The sequence below is a fragment of the Asterias amurensis genome, chromosome 1, assembly GCF_032118995.1.
Source record: "Asterias amurensis chromosome 1, ASM3211899v1".
In the NCBI taxonomy this organism is placed as follows: Eukaryota; Metazoa; Echinodermata; class Asteroidea; order Forcipulatida; family Asteriidae; genus Asterias; species Asterias amurensis.
In genome coordinates this window covers 28851858-28865217 of record NC_092648.1, presented here as the reverse complement: position 1 = coordinate 28865217, position 13360 = coordinate 28851858, and the positions used below count along the sequence as shown (strand labels likewise).

The 13360-nt window shown below is 39.3% G+C and overlaps 1 protein-coding gene across 1 annotated transcript in view; it reads left to right on the top strand.

Annotated features, from left to right (window-relative positions):
* LOC139935858 (serine/threonine-protein kinase Nek9-like) overlaps positions 1–13360 on the top strand; it is a 40231-nt gene that overhangs the window by 2298 nt on the left and 24573 nt on the right. Inside the window, exons 3-17 of the mRNA XM_071930472.1 lie at positions 157–209; positions 1025–1095; positions 2268–2370; positions 3213–3262; positions 3929–4010; positions 4147–4257; positions 4781–4845; positions 6021–6132; positions 7906–8043; positions 8622–8760; positions 9994–10194; positions 10418–10464; positions 10917–11078; positions 11489–11597; positions 12401–12562. Of these exons, the coding sequence (XP_071786573.1) occupies positions 157–209; positions 1025–1095; positions 2268–2370; positions 3213–3262; positions 3929–4010; positions 4147–4257; positions 4781–4845; positions 6021–6132; positions 7906–8043; positions 8622–8760; positions 9994–10194; positions 10418–10464; positions 10917–11078; positions 11489–11597; positions 12401–12562 (1605 nt within the window). The remainder of the gene's footprint in view (positions 1–156; positions 210–1024; positions 1096–2267; positions 2371–3212; positions 3263–3928; positions 4011–4146; positions 4258–4780; positions 4846–6020; positions 6133–7905; positions 8044–8621; positions 8761–9993; positions 10195–10417; positions 10465–10916; positions 11079–11488; positions 11598–12400; positions 12563–13360) is intronic.

Sequence of the window (13360 nt, the reverse complement as noted above, 5' to 3'; positions counted from 1 at the left end):
TCCCTCTCCCACCCCATGTTCTGTCCTTACCAAATGCCTACAGGTACCTCTGTAAACATTATTCTAAGTAGTGTTACTGTACTTTGTGAAATGGCCCAATAAATAATAATAATCATATTAATAATAACTTTAACCTTTTGTTGTTTTGTTGTATAGACGGAACCTTGTATGAGAAGATTGTTCACCAGAGTGACCTGTTTGATGAAAAGGTATGTCCGCTTGAGACTTTGCTGAAAAACTAATTCCCTTACCCACCCTTGCTAGATTGCTCAAGTTTGACATACTTATTCAGTAAGGTGTCTTGGCCGAGCGGTCAAGCCCCGTGGACTCAAGCTCTGGTGTTTCTAATCAGCAGAGTGTGAGTAAGAGTCCGTAAGCAAGACACTTTACCATTATTACTTATTATTGCCTATTCTTTCAAATTAGATTTTGGTACCCTGTGCTGTGTCAGGCCTGAAATGTCATCTTTGAGAGGACATTTTCACGTTTCAAATGGCACTTCCATTGGAAATCTTTAAAGACTATGGGGAAATTTTGAAGGGGCACTGGCCAAGACCAGGGCAATAAGAGCCATGGCTTCCGTGGCTTCTTTGTAATTCCATGCCTGCTGCGTTATGCATAAGAACCCATTACAGTTACCGCTAAGCAATAGAAGAGATTTGCCACTGTGTATCTGGTTATGGCTGCTGTATGCAGAGCAGCACCGTGATAACATTACAAGGTGTTGCATAAACAGTTATGATAATGGCATACATTTTCAAAATGTGTCTGGAAATAAATAAGGATTAATGCTTTGAGACACCTGAAGACAAAGTACTTTATAAAAATATAAAAACTAGTTGTTGTTATTATTAGTGTCAGAGTGCAAGTATTCTGTTTTGTAGAATTATTTTGTAGAATTTTTAGTCGGAGTGTACTGCTACAACTACTTACATGAACGTTGCTAGGAACCAGTGTGCTGGTATCCCGAAGTTGTGGGTCAGACACACTCGTAATTCATGACGTTTTGTTGTTTTCTTTGCAGGATGTTGTTTGGTATCTTTTTCAAATTTTATCTGCAATAGATCACATCCACGGCATTGGGATACTACACAGGTACGTTCATATATGAGGGTGGCACGGTTGGCTTGTGCGTAAAGCGCTCGACTCTCACCAAGGTGACCCCGGTTCGATACCCGGCCAGGGCCATATGTGAGTTGAGTTGTGCGTTGGTTCTCTGCTGTGCCACAAGGGTTTTCCAGACTATCCGGTTTTCCTCCCTCGGTAAAAGTCAAACACTTTCGATCTTGGCTATGCTCCATGATGTGGCTGGCAGCTGAAGGCGCCCTTGCATGCCTGCTCCTCGAACACGTTGTAGGGCGGCTCCGCCTCCTTCGCAATTCAGCTCTAGTGGCGAGTAAGGATGATTAGCCCCCCAAATTATTAATTATATTATATATAGTTCAACAAAACTTTGCGCCTTGTTATTAATGATAACACATGAGTTGTAGCTATGGTATGCCTGCTGGTGATATTTTACTGTATACAAGCATACTTTTAGATTTTAGTTGTTTAGTTTGGGACGGAGCTTTGTATTGAGAGAGTTGGGACATGGAGGGATCGGCTCTCTTTGGTAGTCTTGTTTGGGGAGGAGTGTTGACTCTTAAAAGAGCAATGGTCTTGATGTTTTAAACAGTATACTCTGCTCATCTTCAGGAGAATGTTTGACTGCTGGTGATGATGAGGCTTAATTAGAGGTTGAGGGATGCACATTCGGACAGCATGCTGTTCTTAACCGGTGATGCAAGGGAGTTGTCTGCTAGTTGGATGTGTGTCTGTGCCTGAGTGTGGCGGTGGTGTGGTGAGCTGCTGTTGGAAGGATTTGCCTGAGCGGTGGTGACCAGATGTTGTTGTCTTGTGTAACTATTTTGTGTGACTTGATTTCTATTGCTTTACTAACTTTGCAGTTGTCCCAGAACTGGACAGGGCCATATTTCATAAAGCCTGTAAGCACAAAAAAGTTTTGCTTACCAGAAACAGGTTACCAGCAAAACTTACATTAAGTTTTAGTGTTGTGACTGGTGCCCCACTTATCTTTTGCTTAGCAAAGACATTTTTCAAGCAAATTTTCCTCTAAACCACTTTATGAAATTGGGCCCTCTCAGAGCTTTCAAAAGGAGAGATTTACACTTGGCTGTACCGTAAAGATTACAAGTTATAGTTACTTCTTATTTTCTACACCATGCAAAGCTTCAGACTTCACTTCTTATCAATTTTTGTTGTTGCAGAGACATTAAGACATTGAACATCTTCTTGACCAAGCAAAGCCTGATAAAGCTGGGTGACTTTGGGATCTCTAAAGTGTTGAAAGATACTGACATGGCTGAGACAGTTGAGTAAACTTTTTGTTTGTGATTATTGTACTAAACAACACAGAGCAGATAATTCTATAAAAAACACTTTGATGAACAGTTACATTGTTCAGGGTTTTTCCCTCAAAATATTGAGATTGTCCATTTCCTTGGTAGTGTATGTGTGTGATTGACAGTCAAAATTTGTCTGGTGACTTTTGAAAAGACATTCAAATGTATTGAACAGAATTGGTCAGGAAAAAAACATCATTGTTAAACTTTACACTGAAAGCTTAGTGAGTATGAAGTTCATACTAGAACTATTTTGTCTGCGAAATATTTCCCTCTGAAATGAAGTCATGTTGGAGGAAACTGTATCTGAAAACAAAAACATATTGCAACAGCTGATTTTAGTTGTCATAATCAAAATTATGACAATGTGTGTACAAGCTGAACGATTTGATGGGTTTTTCACGGTTTCACCTCACTCAAAAACCTGTATTAAGCCAAAGTTTGCACAGGTATTTTATTTTATGTATGATTATGAAGCATGAACTCTGTCCGCGATTATTTTGTCAGCTCTCCCAATCTTGTATGATACTTTAAAGCAGGTATACACTTGGTGAAAATATTAAACAAGATGAAACTTCAACACAAGCTATTCAACAGTGTAATGTAGTTTTCATCAAAACCAGTGGTTTGAGTGTCTGCCTGACCTCATGCCAAGTTAGATAAATTTGGCTGAAATAGTCTTCTAAGCAACATAATCAAACAAGCAATATCAAATGGTTAGGGTTACGGATGTGAGGGCCCTCTCAGTTGTCAGTTTCTTTGATTCATAGGTTTCAACCAAAAGTTTGTTTTATTTTTGTTATTTTTCAGGTTGTTGGTACACCGTATTACATGTCTCCTGAGCTTATGCGAGGCCAACAGTAAGTGAACATTCGTACATGTACCTTTAAACATCAAACAGACTCATTTATTTTTTCCTCATCAGTTTCTCAGAATAAGAACAATTTATTGGCAGTTGTAGCAAATAATGATGATAGACTTCATATTAAACATCATAACAACCTTTAGAAAGATTCTGCTTTTTACTGTTTCGAAGCACATCACATGATATGTTTTATTTTTACTACTAAAAACCATGCGAACTTGACGCCCGCACTATACACGCAGCAATCCGTACACTATACCCGTTTCATTCAATGAACTACCCCATAGCAACTGATGTACTATCCCATAGCAACCAATGTACTACACCCCTAGCAACATGAGCTTCTTTGTACCTAGACCCCTAGACACAAAACACCTATGGGTTGTTACTAACCAAATATTGACTGCTTTTACTCATGCTATGGTTAAAACTATGACTCCCTCGGTGATCCTCAGAGCAGTCTTTTTTCCCTCAGCTTCACCTCGGAAAAAAATAGAACACTCCAGGGATCACCTTGGGAGTTATATTTTTGATTATAGCACTTGAAGCAGTCAATATTTGTGCCTTTTAAAAAAAAAACTTTTTCTGATTGTTTTGATAGGCTCTACTTAATCAAATGTTATGATCAATTTAAAACATTTGTTATTGTTTTATGTTCCAGGTACAACACTAAAAGTGACATGTGGGCAATAGGCTGTGTGTTATACGAACTACTGACATTGAAACGCAGTTTCGATGCATCGGTAGGTTGCTTCATTTACTTATTATATGAACACACTTTTCCAGAATTACCAGTGATAATGAAACCAATGCTAGTTACAATTTTGTTTTTTCCCCCCGCTTTTCAACATCTTCGTTTACTTTTTTTGTCTTTGACAGAATCCACTGAAGTTGGTTTGGGGAATCGTTCAGAAAGAAATAGATAAAGAGACTATTGATCCGATCTACTCAGCTGAAATAAAATCTTTAGTTTGTGAGTTTTTGTCAAAGGTTAGTATCAATATTGTGTTAATCTTTGTTAGGCTTCATCATCCTCATCATCATCATCATCACAGGGCTCTAACTTGTGGTAAAATCAACAATACTGCTGGCTTGTAGCTCAAAACCTTTACTGGACCTGGGGTGGGTTTGGACAGTTTGGACTAGTCTTATCTCGAGTTAGAACCAGGTACTTGTCCTAACTGAGCACTATCCATGCAATTTGTGTATATCCTAGGACTAGTCCTAAGTTAGGACTAGTCCTAACTCTTTGTGAAGTCGACCCCAGAGACTTTGTACAAGACCAGAATCAAAGTGAGAAGAACAACATTATATTCACAGTTTTACATTTGAGCTAATTTTGGAACATGCTCGGAACTACATATCAATTTTACCTTGTAAGTGTGAGCTGCCTGCAAACTAATGGTTCTAAGTCCCCCCATTGTGAGTTTTGCGCTCATATCTGAGTCACTGACTCCAGTCAATGAGTAACTAACTTCTTATTAATGGTCTCATCTTTTTACATGCTATTTAGGACCCAGAGAAACGGCCATCAGCCAGTCAGGTTTTGAACTACCCCTTCATGGCAGTTGTTAAAGAGTGAGTTTGTTGAGTAGTATTGTACCTTGTTCAACATTGGGCAGTTACAGAAATGGTCATGCTTTTTTTCAGATTGTTGTTATGGATAGTGAAGGAGCTGTTTATATTTATTGTATTTATTGGGGGCGATATTTTCTGGGGCATTATTGTTAGTATCCAGGGTGACTTTGTTGGGGGCGAGCTTGCTTGGGATGACAATGATGGCGGCAGGTCAGCTTGGTTGGGGGCGAGGGGGCCAGCTTTCTTTTGTTTCCTTCACATGTAAGATCAATGTGCGTATGAACCCTGTATTTACAAAAATTGTTTGAATTTTTTTTAAACATAACCGTTTTTTCCTGATTTTGCGTTTTCCATCATCAGTAGGAGTGTTGACTGTTTAGTTGCATTTGTCACATATCCAAGTAAAGACTTGTAGCCTTTGAGAAAGACTCAGCTAGGGTCGAAGCAACAGGCCATCAACCATTTTTTGGTTGGCAGAGTGCCTTTAGCACACTTGGCTAACAATGTTAGCAGGCTTAATTTTTGGATTAAAGCCAGTTGACACTATTGGTAATTGTCAAAGACAAGCCTTCACAGTTGGTGTATCTCAACATATGCATAAAATAACAAACCTGTGAAAATTTGAGCTCAATCGGTCATCGAACTTGCGAGATAATAATGAAAGAAAACAACACCCATGCCACACGAAGTTGTGTGCGTTTAGATGGTTGATTTCAAGACCTCAAGTTCTAAATCTGAGGTCTCGAAATCAAATTTGTCAAAAATTACGTCTTTCTCAAAAACTATGGCACTTCAGAGGGAGCCGTTTCTCACAATGTTTTATACCATCAACCTCTCCCCATTACTCGTCACCAAGAAAGGTTTTATGCTAAAAAATATTTTGAGTAATTACCAAAAGTGTCCACTGCCTTTAATGAGGAATTCAAAAACATCGCATAACATTTAAAATGTATTCTGTTTTGAGATTTTACAAAATCTTCGCTTGCGAAGTCTTCGCCTGCGAATCCGTCTGACATTTTTAAGCTTATTTTTTTGTTGGTGCATGGCTTCATCCATTGACTGTTGGTGTGCAAGACATAGCCAGATACGCAGGAGTTATTTTAACAAAAACAGACACTATTAAATTTGTACTGAAAATGTTGTTATATTATTAAACATGTTGTTTTGGTTTACAGAGCTATGGAGAAGAGAGTGTGGGCTTTGAATGCCTCCACAAGGAAAGCCAGGATGGCAAGTAGTACAGCTACAGAGACTATAGTGCCTGTCGTTACATCCAAGACTAGTGAGGTAGGTGTTCCGCTTAAGATATTATGCTTAAGATTGATTAGTAGCAGCCCACTGGGCTAGTAAACTGTGCATTTAACTTGCACCCAGGAAGTGTTAGTAGCTCAAGTTTCAAACATTTATTGTCATCAATGTGCCTTTGTGATTTAAAGGCAGTGGACACTATTGGTAATTACTCAAAATAATTATTAGCATAAAACCTTACCTGGTAACGAGTAATGGGGAGAGGTGGGTGGTATAAAACATTTTGAGAAACGGCTCCCTCTGAAGTGGAGTAGTTTTCGAGAAAGAAGTAATTTTCCACGAATTTGATTTCGAGACCTCAAGTTTAGAATTTGAGGTCCAGAATCAAGCATCTGAAAGCACACAACTTCGTGTGACAAGGGTGTTTTTTCTTTCATAGTTATCCCACAACTCCGACGACCAATCAAGCTCAAATTTTCACAGGTTTGTTATTTTATGCATATGTTGGAATACACCAAGTGAGAAGACTGGTCTTTGACAATTACCAATAGTGTCCACTGTCTTTAATGGTAGCAAACGCAACCAGTTTATTAGTTGAATGAAGTTACATTCAGACACTCAAAGATCTTTTATCACTTTTTGCAAATTTTCATTCACAGCTGGATAGGAAGAAATATTAAGCATTATAAAAAGTAGATTGCGATGTTTTAAGTAGCCCACAGGGTAAGTTTAGTAGTGGTGTTAATTAACCTATTTTGGGCTCTCATGGGGGGAGGGGAGGTAATCTTTAAAACCAATGTAGCTGAAAATATTTACTTGACCAGATGTTTTAATGGTAGCAATCACAACCAGTTCATTAGTTGAATGTAATGGGAGACTTTGGAACGCTAGGTGGCAGCAGACTTACCAGGTAAATTTCCATCGTTTACGTAGTTCTGAGCATGCGCACATTACCAAGAACAGTGGATTTTACCTGGTAAGTCTGCTGCCACCAAGCGTCCCAAAAGTCTCCCATTACATGCAGTCACTCAATAATATATGTAAACATTGAGACAAAATATTATTCACATGTTGAACAAGAAACTTGCTAAGTTTTTAGCAGCCCACGGGGCAAGTTGAGAAGTAGTGTTCACTAGTCTTAGACAATGGATACCAGGCTAATGTAAAGGGCAAGCCCTTGTTTTTTACACCACATACATTGTGAATGGCATTGTGCAGCATCAGTTTTGTTTCCGTTATTTGTACATTTTGTTAAAGGAACGTTGCAGAATTGGTAAGTAAACAAAACTTACACGGTCTAATGATGATGATAGTAGAAACATCCCTTGAAATATTTCTGTCTGAAACGTCATATTTGATGAGAAATAAGTAATCTAATTTCGCGTTTTGAGTTTTTGTTTCGCTCAGTGAGCGTTTTATTTTCTTTTTGATCTGGCGTTGAGGCAATGCAAAATTTGTAACTATTTCACTGTTCTCCCGTGACCCAGATGGTTGATCAATCTCAAACTTCTACAGGTTTGTCAGTTTATGTATGTGATGGATAATATAAGCTCTTACACTGCCAGCAACAGTTTTGTTAGCAAAACCAATTCTGTAATGTTCCTTTAAGTTTGTGAAGTTGTCAACACAACATTTGCTAGCATTTTTTAGATTACTGTAAATAACACCCAAGACAAGGGAGGCAATTGCCCCGCGTTGCCCCTGGTCCTTGCCTATGTGCCCCTTGAAATGGTCCAACAAAGGTATCCTTAGCTTGTTGCTCAGAATTGTGCTCATAATTTCAATAGGGCTGTTGTTCTCCTTTGTGAATAGGTGTACTACTGGGGAGGTGGCCGGTTGACACCCTCCAAGCTTGTAGAATTCAAACATGGAACTAGTGCCTTACAAGTTGCAGCAGGCAACCAACATTTTGCAGCAGTCACCGTGGAAAAGGAGCTCTACACTTGGGCCGTGAGTGTCACTCCTGTACTTCACCCTGGTTTAGGGATTTTTATTGTATTGAGTTTGTACCTTTTGATCATTTCCAACAGTGAAAATGCAATTAACAAGCCTGAGAACTGACCCAACGAAATATTACTATTATTATGTTAAAGGCAGTGGACACTATTGGTAATTACTCAAAATAATTATTAGCATAAAACCTCACTTGGTAACAAGTAATGGGGAGAGGTTAATAGTATAAAACATTTTGAGAAACGGCTCCCTCTGAAGTGACTTAGTTTTTTGAGAAATTGAGAAGAAATTTTCCACAAATTTGTTTTTGAGACCTCAGATTTAGAACTCGAGGTCTCTAAATCAAGCATCTGAAAGCACACAACTACATGTAACAAGGGTGCTTTTTCTTTCATAGTTATCCCACAACTCTGACGACCAATCAAGCTCAAATTTTCACAGGTTTGTTATTTTATGCATATGTTGAGATACACCAAGTGAGAAGACTTGCCTTTGACAATTACCAATAGTGTCCACTGTCTTTAATACTGTACGTAGAAGGAGATGAAATTCTGGCTTTTGTGTTTTGTTTTTAGAATGTGCAAGGAGGGCAGGCATTGGCTGGCCAGCTTGGTCATGGAGACAACGCCCTCTATAAGAACCCTAAGAAAGTAGAGCGTTTACAGAATGTCAAGGCAGTGTCATGCGGGGAAGAGTTCACAGCGTGCATCACAGGTAAAGCATGCCAGCGTTTATATCTCAACAACTGTGTTTGATAATAAATATTATTGTGGCCCACGGTTGGTGAAACTACCGAACAGGCTGTGTGTTACCATGGGCTTACAGAAGGGCTTACAGAAGGGCCATTCCCTTGTCTTTTACACAATATAATAATAAATCACACAAAGTATTTCAGGGACACTAGGAGTTCCCCCAATTACAAGTGTTAACACACTTGCGTGTACACATTTACCATAACTTAGGAAGGACTTGAAATGTCAATAAACAAAACTTTGTGTTTGGATTGGTCTTGGGATCCTCCAGAAGCTTTTAATTTATAACCCTCTGGCCAAATGTCAGGGTTATTATGGCTTAAACAAAGACAAATTTGTCTTGGTGAAAACTAAAGAAGGGCGTGGCATATTATCTCCCAACTTAGTGTGTGGATTGGTCTTGAGATCCCAGAAAGCCTATTATTTTTAGACCATGTAGTTTGCTTATTGAGGAATAATATTATACCTTTTAACAAACCAATGACTTCTCATTCAATATGAAACTAATAAGTGAAAAGGGATCCTTAAAATGTCCCTGGTTTTTATAAAAGCATTATTAGAATGTTTTCGGAGGTAACCCAATGTTGTACCAATTTAGAGACAATAGCTATTTTGGTTTTACCCTTACACCAATGTGTGTTAGCACTGTATACTCGGTACTTTCCCAAGCTCAGTGTACAAAAATCACAGGCATATTACTCAGGTGGGATTCGAACCCACCACCGTTGCACTTCTATACCAACTAGACCGCCGAGATTGCTTGGTAGCTAGAGGCAGTTGGAATCCTACATTTTTGCATCGGGTTAAAGAACATTGATTTTGGTTTCATAATAATAATGATAATGATAGCTGTATTTATAATGCGCCTTTTCCAAAGGATACAAAGCCTGACCCTTACACCGATGTGTGTTAGCACCATATGCCCATCAGTTCTTTTCAAATTCAAAGACACGTGATGGTTCTATTTTAGACAATAGTGACCCGTACTGAGGCATATTACTGGAGCAGGACCCAAATCTTTGCAATTCAAGAGCAGTGTCTTACCAGCTAGACCGCAGAGATTTCCCAGTAGCTAGAGGAAGTTCAATCCAATAATTTTGCATCAGGGATAAAGAGTATATGTTTTGGTTTTGCTCTTTATACAACCGATATGTGTTAGCACTGTATAAAGACTTATATTCTGGTTCTGTTTTAGATGATGGTGACCTGTACACATTTGGTTCCGACTATTACGGCTGCCTGGGCTGTGATAATGAGGAGGGAGATGAGGTGAACACGCCCATCCTGGTAGAGTTCTTCACTGGTCGACCAGTAGAGCAAGTATCATGTGGAGAATCCCACATTGTAGCACTGACCAAAGACAATGAGGTGTATTCCTGGGGATGTGGGGAGTTTGGTAAGTGTTATATACATGATTTAAGAGGTTTATAAAATAACGTAGATGGTAGTCCCATATTATTTCAGTTAGTTACATTTTACTCCTAAGCTAGGAGCTTCTTCTTCTTCAAAAGCTCCTAGCTTAGGAGTGAAACATATCTAACTAAAAAAATATGTAAGTCGCCGTCTTGTGAAAGCGCCAATGAAATGTAACAAGTGTAACGTTTCTCTTATTGTAACAGGTCGTCTTGGGCTTGGAGGTGAGGACGATTACAGCCTACCACAAAAAGTAAGTCCACCAACATTGACAAGTACATCCCTTAAGAAATACTACCTTCTCTAAATTCTAATGGTGATAGATAACAAATTAATGTCAATCATCACACGTCCACGACCCTACAAGGTTTTAAACGGCTGTTTTGTTCCCATTCATTGATGCCCCTTTTCTTTACAGTGAACAAAATTTACAAATAAAGACAATCTGCTTCTTAGTGAATTTTTGAAGTTTGTACATTTTTAAAAACTTTAAACAAAATTCTGTTTGGGGCGCGTTGAGTTGTGTGTGCGCACAGGTAAAAATAGATTACTGGCTGGTACTAATAGCTATATTGCGTTTCACGAAATTAAATTGACGTGGTTTCTGAGGCATTTATGAATATCATTTTGATTTTCCCCTGATTTATTTTAATTACCCATGCTGTATGTCCTGACTGAGTTTTATATCACCTTCTCTTCCTGCAGGTTAAAATCTGCGGCAGTAAAACAATCCGATCAGTGTGTGCTGGAATCGATGGCACATTCTTTGTCACCTCAGACGGTAAGGTGTTGGCGTGCGGCAGTAATGAGAATAACAAACTGGGCTTTAACACCGTCACCAAAGGACTCAAAAAACGACAAGTCAAGGTAATTTAGTCACCTTCTTGTGTATACTCGGATAAAGTATAAATGTTTAAAGTAATTTTGTACAAGTTGTTAATTATCATTGTTCATTTGGTTTGCAGTAACACCATGTCTATATCTACTTGCTGGGTAAAGGGTCCAATTTCATGGATCTGCTTACCGCCAAATTCGGCGCTTACGATCACCAATCTCAGCTTACGTGCAAGCGCCAATTTTTTGCACTAGCTGTGTAAGCCTAGAATGCCTAGTAACTTGAAGCACTCATGTGCTCAGGCCAAAACAACTTGCTAACGAGTAGCACAAGTATCTAAGTACACCAGGTAGGCAGTGGTGGAACATTCTTGTCATCATTTCAATTAGTGACCGATTAGATATAATTGAGATTTCACCGTTATCGATGCTGTATTTTACAGGAGATTTATGACATACCATGGAAGGACATCCCAGTAATAGTTAAACCACTCAATAGATATCACATCATAGCAGCGTCTACTGGAAAGGATCATTCAGCCGTCATAGATGGTCAGTTGTTATTTATTTATATGTATATTTTAACTCTGGTTGGGTAGCAAAGGATTCTCAGAGAAGCAAACTTAATCATGGTACTAGTGGAGAACCCATGGAGAGGAGACAAGGAAGAACGTTTCAGTTTAAGATGTGGGAGGAAACCCCAGAGAAATATTCCAGGGAAAACCCATGTGGGTGGAGACTGAAAACCAAATCCACATAGTGCCCTCGGCGGGACTTGAACCGGGGTTCTAGAGGTGTGAGGCAGAAGTATTGGGGTGAACCCCTTCTTGGCAAAAAATTTGCACTAAATGTAAACCACCTTCTAAAATGATATTCTTTCATTGTTAGGGTAAGCTTTAAAAAAAGAACATTTATTTATCTTTCTTTCAAAAGAAAAAAACATGTTTGCCCAAAATGTTTTATTTAGAAGAACTCTTCTGGAGAGTTTTTAATTTTATTTTATTTTTTATTCCTATTCCATAAGCAACGAAGAACATACAAAACAATAAACCACAGAAAAAGCATCCAACAATATCAAACGAAAAAGCTTGCAGAGTTTTTACCCGAATCGTCTTAACCATCCTATCGAGCGACTCGGTTGTTTCTGACAACGGCTCTCCACTGGTCTTTGCTCCATGATTGCCAGTAGTCACCACGGTTAATGCCAGAGTCCTGCTCCAGGGTGGCCCCAAATGTTTTTGCGGGACGCCTTCTCTGATCTCTTGCCATGTTGAGGCTCCCGGAGCAAAACTAGTTGAGCCAAAATCGTACTAGTATTGTACAAAACTTTTAACTTTTATGACTTTTTTCCCCAGATACTGGGAGGTTAATTACCTTCGGTGATAACACGCATGGTCAGCTGGGTGTAGGAGACTGTAAACCAAGGTCAGGGGTCAATGTCATAGCTGGACTGCTCAGTAGTAAACAGGTTCTTCGCGCTGCATGTGGGGATGGATTTACTGTCATCGCAACCAAGGGTAAGATTCGTAATGATTAACATACATAGAGATTTTTGGGGCCTGATTGGGCCTTGTGTTATAGGGCAGTGCTCTCAAGAGTACGATAGATTGTGGACGTTTCAAGGACACTCCAATGGTTAAAATGCACCATTTTGTATCCCATACAGGTTAAATTTAGGCCTTATCCGAGTTGGGAATTACATGTACAGCTATATGACTATCTTAATATTTATGCATGGCGTCATCATTCTAACCCAAAATAATGCTAGGGGCGTAAGTCCGCCACCACTTGCTGTGGCTGCACCTATGGCCTCGTTTTGGGTTAGAATTGTGACGTACCTCATGCATTAATTTTAAGCGAGGTGTGGCTATGACTGTTGCTAAGTGGGTTGCTAAGAATGTGCTATACTTCATTGCATGATGTTGCACAAGAAGTCAGCCAAAACTGTAGCTGCAGATTCGGATATGGCTTAATTGACAGGGGAATGCAAGGCTCTCTCAACCTTTTGCACAGTCCACTCTAACATTTCATCCAAACGCCCACACTCAAACCTGTCAGTATTTGGGGAAGAGGGCTTTGAAACATATGAACGTCGGCTTGACGTCACTGGTACCACAGACTGCCACAAAGTACCATACCGTCAAGGCTAGCATTGGGTACATGGATGTTTTCTGTTTGTACATCTGGTTCTATTGGAAACCACATTTGTTTGCACACAGTGGACTTTCTCCTGCAGATTTGTGTGGAAAAGAGCCAGTTGGGCAGGAGAGTACGACAATCCCTTAACAAATCTTCTTTATGTTTGATTCCTTATT